We start from the raw sequence: 6,370 nt of genomic DNA on the forward strand, positions 1-6,370 counted from the left end.
TGGGAAACTGAGTCTGAAAGAAGAGAAAAACAACAAATGCGTAAAGCCATGACTGCTCTAAAAATACAGGAACCAAGAGAAAACAACAAGGGAAAGGAAATTACAAATGCTGAAAAAACATCCACCTCAGCACCTCTCTATCCTTCCCTACAGGGTTCGTGGAAAGCTGCAGTTGACCCATCCCTGGACTCTGCTCCCCCTCCTCCCTACGTGCCTCCACCACCTCCTGTGAAGTCTCCCGACGCCGGCCAGGGAGCTGCAGCGGCTGCCAGCACAGAGCAAGTGGAGCCTTTCCCCTTTACCGTATACCCACTGCCTCACATTCAAGACCAAGAGACTATAAAAAAAGAAACTGTAAAAAAAGAAAAAAGCGAAAGTAGCGGACTGCAGCTAGGAGGCAGAGTCACCAGAAGCCAAACTGCTGCAGGTCATTCTTATCCTTTTGCTCCTGTCTTCACTGCCCCGATGGTTCAGGTGGCCGGGCCCACGGGACAACCAATGTATGTGTTCCGCCCATGGACAGCAGATGATATTATCGCAGCTTCAAAGCATTTGCCTAAGCCTGAAAAGGGTGGTGCAGTGATGGCCAGAGAACTGTCAAACTTCATAAACGAATATGCCCCCACCTCCCAGGAGCTTGCAAGAGTGATGATGCATATCTTAACCACTGCACAGTTCTCCATTCTAAGGGTTCTCTTCGAAGAACATCAGCAGCCGCAGAGCCCGACATGGAGAACTCCAAGCAGCAACGAACCACAGTCCAACGCCGACTACAGACAATGGGTGCAGCGCCTGACGAATGCCATCCGCAACCGCTTCCCTGTGAATTGTGACCTGTCACGTGTCAGTGCCTGCAGGCAGCATGACGGCGAACCTGTGGAAGATTTCCTGGCTCGACTCCACTCCGCCTATGACGACTTCAGCGGCATGGAGAGACCCGTAAACTTTCCGGGTCCAGCCATGACCCCTTATGAAAGCTTGTTAAAACAACACTTCCTCACCAACCTGCAAAAAACCCTAGGGGACTTGACAAAGGACTCCTGCGTTGGCTGTGAGGACGGATCTGTCCGATTAGCCGAAGTGGTGAGACATGCCAAACATGAACAACGTCGTATGGCTGAAAAAGAAACAAAGGAAAAAAAATCACGCAGTGACGCCCAGCACCGCGCGCAGCTGCACCTGCTCCAGCATGCAGCCGGCCAGCAGCAGCAGACACCTCCTGTTCCCCGTGGTGTCCCGCCCCCACTTCTCCAAGACACTGACGCATGTTTCTACTGTGGATTAAATGGACATTGGGCTCGCACATGTCCAATGAAGAGCCGAAAAAACAGGGGCCGCAAGCAAAATCGTGGGAGGGGACGTGGACAGTTCCAGAAACGTGAATATGGCACCCAACACCACAACCAGGCACGTCATCAGCCCAACTGAGGCCAGGAGGAGAGTGGAGTTCCGGGTGATGGTTCATCTGTCGGCCGCCCACAGCCCTCATCAGATAAGAACAAATACACACTCATACATCATCCTTCAGAAGACAGTGTTTTACGTCTACCTTTAATGACAATCATTGTAAAAGGAAAACCTGTCGATTTTATTGTAGATTCCGGTGCTACTTATTCTGTAATACGCGCCTCTGAGTTGCCAGGTACAAAATTAAGTGGTAGATTCCTATATTCTGTGAGTGCCAGTGGATCGGAAACAAAAGAAATTTTTTCTGCTCCACTGCCATGCACAGTTGAGGCACAGCCTCCATTTAAGCATTCATTTCTGATGTCACACTGCTGCCCTTTCAATTTACTGGGGCGTGACCTCATGCTTACTTTAGGCGTCGGCTTACAGTCAACTCCTGAAGGAATGATGGTCCAAAGAAATTCTAAATTTGTCCCTCAACTTTGCAAAATATCCACCTGCTTCCCACCCTTTACTGTCTATCAATGGTGGATAAATTATGAGTCATCCCTGAAACTTCTTGACCTTGCAACTCAGAGGATGTCCACAGCTAGTGCACAGCTGATGAGACCCGAGAATTTACATTGTACTGCTTATGTGACCTCTGAGTACGATCATGCATATGAACAGCGCTTCCTATCCACACTGCCTGATTCCTTAGAGGCACATGATCTTTTTTGGTCTCAAGCACGATGTGCTGCATCAGTTTCTTTAACACCTGATCAGTCTGATTTTTTTCTGGTAAAGAATAGCGTCGCACACATCTCCCTGGCTAAGTCTGAGATTGATCAGTGGAGAGACCTAGGTCCATGGGTAAAAGCTTGCACCCATGTTACAGACTGGCAAGAATCTCATAATAGCTTTGTTCTTTTCTCCCCCTCCCTCCAAGCCTACAAAATGAGAGTATCGAATGTCATGTCTGCTATGCGTGCCATTACTCTTACTTCTGATCAGCCTCATCTCCCCTCCACACTTTTATCACAGTCACACACGATTCCAGAACTTGAATCTGTTCCGGAATCTGTGTGGGCTTCTCACAAATATGATGTTGGACTTATAAAAAACTGTGAGCCCCTCGTTGTAACTCCCAAATCCCATTTCAGACCCCGCAGAGCTCAATATCCTTTGAAACCTGAAGCCATTGCTGGCATCACTCCAGTTTTTGAGTCTTTTTTGAAATCCGGCATTATAACCAGATATGATCATTCTCCTGTGAACACGCCCATCCTTCCGGTAAAAAAGTACCGCCCCCCTCCTGCACCGGAAGAATGGCGCTTTGTTCAAGACCTCACTTCTGTTAATGCAGCTGTGCATTCATGTGCCCCTTGTGTCCCAAACCCTTACACTCTTCTGTCTAACGTTCCTCCTGACTCTAAGTGGTTTTCTGTTCTTGACCTCTCTAACGCTTTCTTCTCTGTTCCTGTTCATCCTGATTCTCAGTTTTGGTTTGCCTTCCAGTTCAACGGGCAAGGCTACACCTTCACCCGCATGCCACAGGGATTCTGTGACTCTCCTACTGTGTATAACAGAGCTCTTGCTGCTTCTCTCTCTTCCTTCTCCCCCCAGCCAGGCTCTGCCCTGTTGCAGTATGTTGATGATTTGATGATCTGCGCACCCACACGAGAACAGTGTGTAACTGACACAGTTGCTCTCTTGCATCATCTAGCAGCTGAAGGTCATAAGGTCAGCAGACACAAGATGCAGTTTGTACAAAAAGAAGTTACGTTTTTGGGCCATGTCATAAGTGCACAAGGTAAATGCCTCTCTTCGAAACATCTGACCGCAATCCAACAGGCGCCGAGACCGGAGACTGTTAAGCAACTCCTGTCTTTCATCGGATTGTGTTCCTATTGTAGAACATTTGTTCCAAACTTTTCAGAACTCACTAAACCTCTAGGTGACTTAACAAGATCAAAACCCATGAGCTACAAAATACAGTGGTCCCCAGAAGCTGAAAAATCATTTACTTCTCTGAAAATAGCTCTACAGTCACCTCCTACTCTGGGCCTTCCTGACCCGTCTAAGCCCTTCACACAAACTGTTGATGAGCGAAAAGGTTGTATGACATCTGTGCTTCTCCAGGATCATGGTGGCTCACTTCGACCAGTGGCTTATTTCTCCTGTAAGCTCGATCCTGTAGCTGCTGGCTTTCCTCGCTGTCTCCGAGCCATCGCTGCAGCGGAGAAGGCTCTTGCGGCCTCCAGAGATCTTGTGGGCTATTCACCCCTGACCCTGCTGGTCCCTCATGAGGTACACCTCATCCTGGCTGAGCACCGCTCATCTCACTTTTCCCTCCCCAGATTTCTGAAATATCATACCTGCCTGCTCGAGCTGCCGAACGTTACTGTTAAAAGATGTTCGGTCTTAAATCCTGCTACACTTTTACCCACACCTGATGACGGATCTCCTCATGACTGTGTTGCTGAATTGTCCCTTACCTGCTCACCTCGACCTGACATGACTGACCAACCTTTGACCAACCCTGACTTTGTTTTCTTTGTTGATGGATCCGCCTCCCGTGATCCACACACTGGCCATTGTCGAGCCGCCTATGCAGTCTGTTCTTCACATGAGACTGTTGAGTCTGCTCCTTTACCATGTCATTTCTCTGCCCAGGCTGCTGAACTTGTGGCTCTCACTCGAGCATGTCATCTTGCAGCTGGGAAATCTGCTACTATCTATACAGACTCACGTTATGCCTTTGGTGTCGTTCATGATTTTGGCACTCTTTGGCGTCATAGAGGTTTCTTGAAATCGGATGGAAAACCCATCCTTCATCACAAACTTGTTTCTGATCTTTTGGACGCTCTTCTGCTGCCATCGCAGGTAGCTGTGTGTAAATGTGTTGCTCACACTAACTCTTTTGATCCCATTTCCATAGGTAACAGCCGTGCGGATGCTGCTGCCAAGGAAGCTGCTCTCCTCCCCCCCCCCTCCCTTTCTCTTTCTGCCCTCTCTGCTGGTTCTCAGTCAGTTCCCTCCTCTCTCTCTGCAGTTCAGTCACTGGCTACTCCCGCTGATATTCGTCTTTGGAAACAGGCTGATGCTAAACACACGCCTGACGGTTGGATGGGACCGAATGGGAAACCCTGTCTGCCCTCTGCTCTCTTTCCTCACTTCGCGAAATTGACCCATGGGTTAGACCACGTGTCAAAAGGAGGGATGATGAGTGCCATCGGACAGAACTGGTTCACTAAAGGTTTCACAAGTTATGCGCAAAAATTTTGTCAAGCATGTATGGTTTGTGCTTCTCACAATCCAGGCAGACAGACATCAAACACCCAGAAGGCCGCCCATCCACCCCCCACTGGCCCATTTGAGCATGTGATGATGGATTTCATTGAACTTTCACCGGCTGAAGGTAAAAAATATTGTTTAGTCATGGTGGATATGTGGTCAAAATGGGTTGAAGCTTTTCCAACATCTAAGGCTGACGCCTCTGCGGTAGCACGAGCTCTTCTAAGTGAAATCATTCCTAGATGGGGTATACCACAAAAAATATCAAGTGATAATGGTGCTCACTTTGCCAATGAAGCTGTGTCACAGATCTCTCTTCACTTAGGTATTGACATCAGGAAACATTGTGCGTACCATCCAGCCAGTGGAGGAGCTGTGGAGCGAGAGAATGGGACTTTGAAAAACAAACTAGCTAAGTGTTGTGAAGAAACTGGCCTCACTTGGCCGAAAGCTCTACCTCTTGTCCTGATGTACATGCGCATGCGTAAAAGAGGAAGGACTAATTTAAGTCCTTTTGAAATTTTGTTTGCAGCTCCCCCCAACACAGGAATAGGACCCCCGAAGGCTCCTCCTCCAGAGACAGCATTGTGTGAAAGTAATGTCCTAACCTATTGTGTAAATCTCACTAAGACTCTTTCAAACATCAGGTCCCAGGTGGCTGTTGCCCTCCCGCGTCCAGCTGATGGTCAGCTTCACTCCCTCAGCCCTGGAGACTTCGTTCTGGTGAAAAGCTTCAGAAGGCACAGGTGGAACCATCACCGCTGGGTGGGGCCCTACCAGATCCTCCTGACCACACAGACGGCAGTGAAGGTCGCTGAGAGGGCTACGTGGATCCACGCATCGCACTGCAGGAGAGTTCCACCACCGGACCAGCACCCGGCTTTGAGTGCAGTTCCTGTACAGCGGACTGGTTTGTCCAGCTGCATCGCCTCGAGGAGAAACAGTGTGGAGTGAAATAGCGTCCCGCTGCAACAGTAGCGTGCCAAGCTCCAACCCTTCACCCTCACAATGGAGAATCCCCGCCCCTGGCATCCATTCAGAGAATTTGGATGGCCTCTGAGAGGTACCACCTGTCTCCTCCTATTCCTATCCGTCATCATCGTGTTCCCCATCCTCTGGATGTTCGACCCCCCCTCATCTTCGCCCCCTGCTGTCCCCTCATCGATCAGCTCTACCCCCCTTCCCCTAATGACTCTGCCAACGGAACCTTCCCCCACAACCCCAAACGTCACTCGGACTCATCACCGCTCAAAACGGCATGTTGAGATCAGTTCCTGTATGCTCGCCACCTGCCCCTCCCGCTCTGTAACTCATACCCTCACCAACCCCTGTAACGTTACGGCTGACAGCCAAAGGATAAATGAACTGTACACCTGCTACAATGCCTCCATTTTTGTAGCCACTCTTTCTGTTCCCCTCAGCTCGATCACTCTTCTAAATTTGTGGCGTGGAACTGCCTATAGTAATCATGAGTGGTACCTATCCCATCAGGAATCGGCCTCAGGTTGGGGAACTGTGTTTGCTTACACCGGGACTGATTGGAAACCTTCAGACTATATGACCACTCCAGAAGCTAAAAAATGGTTTCGCATTTTACATTTGTCAAAGACTAAAACACATCTCCTTCTGAGATTTAACACCACTATGTACCCTTTACCTGTAAATCCATCTGGTAAAAAAACGTCAC

General features: G+C 49.1%; 1 protein-coding gene across 1 annotated transcript; it reads left to right on the forward strand.

Annotated features, from left to right (window-relative positions):
- The first annotated feature begins 1,538 nt into the window (after positions 1-1,538).
- LOC112150358 (protein NYNRIN-like) lies at positions 1,539-6,364 on the forward strand. Its single transcript, XM_036211515.1, has one exon. It carries the CDS (start codon positions 1,555-1,557, stop codon positions 5,635-5,637), a length of 4,083 nt encoding a protein of 1,360 aa, XP_036067408.1. The 5' UTR covers positions 1,539-1,554; the 3' UTR covers positions 5,638-6,364.
- Positions 6,365-6,370: the final 6 nt, after the last annotated feature.

This window comes from Oryzias melastigma, linkage group LG4, assembly GCF_002922805.2.
Source record: "Oryzias melastigma strain HK-1 linkage group LG4, ASM292280v2, whole genome shotgun sequence".
Lineage (NCBI taxonomy): Eukaryota > Metazoa > Chordata > Actinopteri > Beloniformes > Adrianichthyidae > Oryzias > Oryzias melastigma.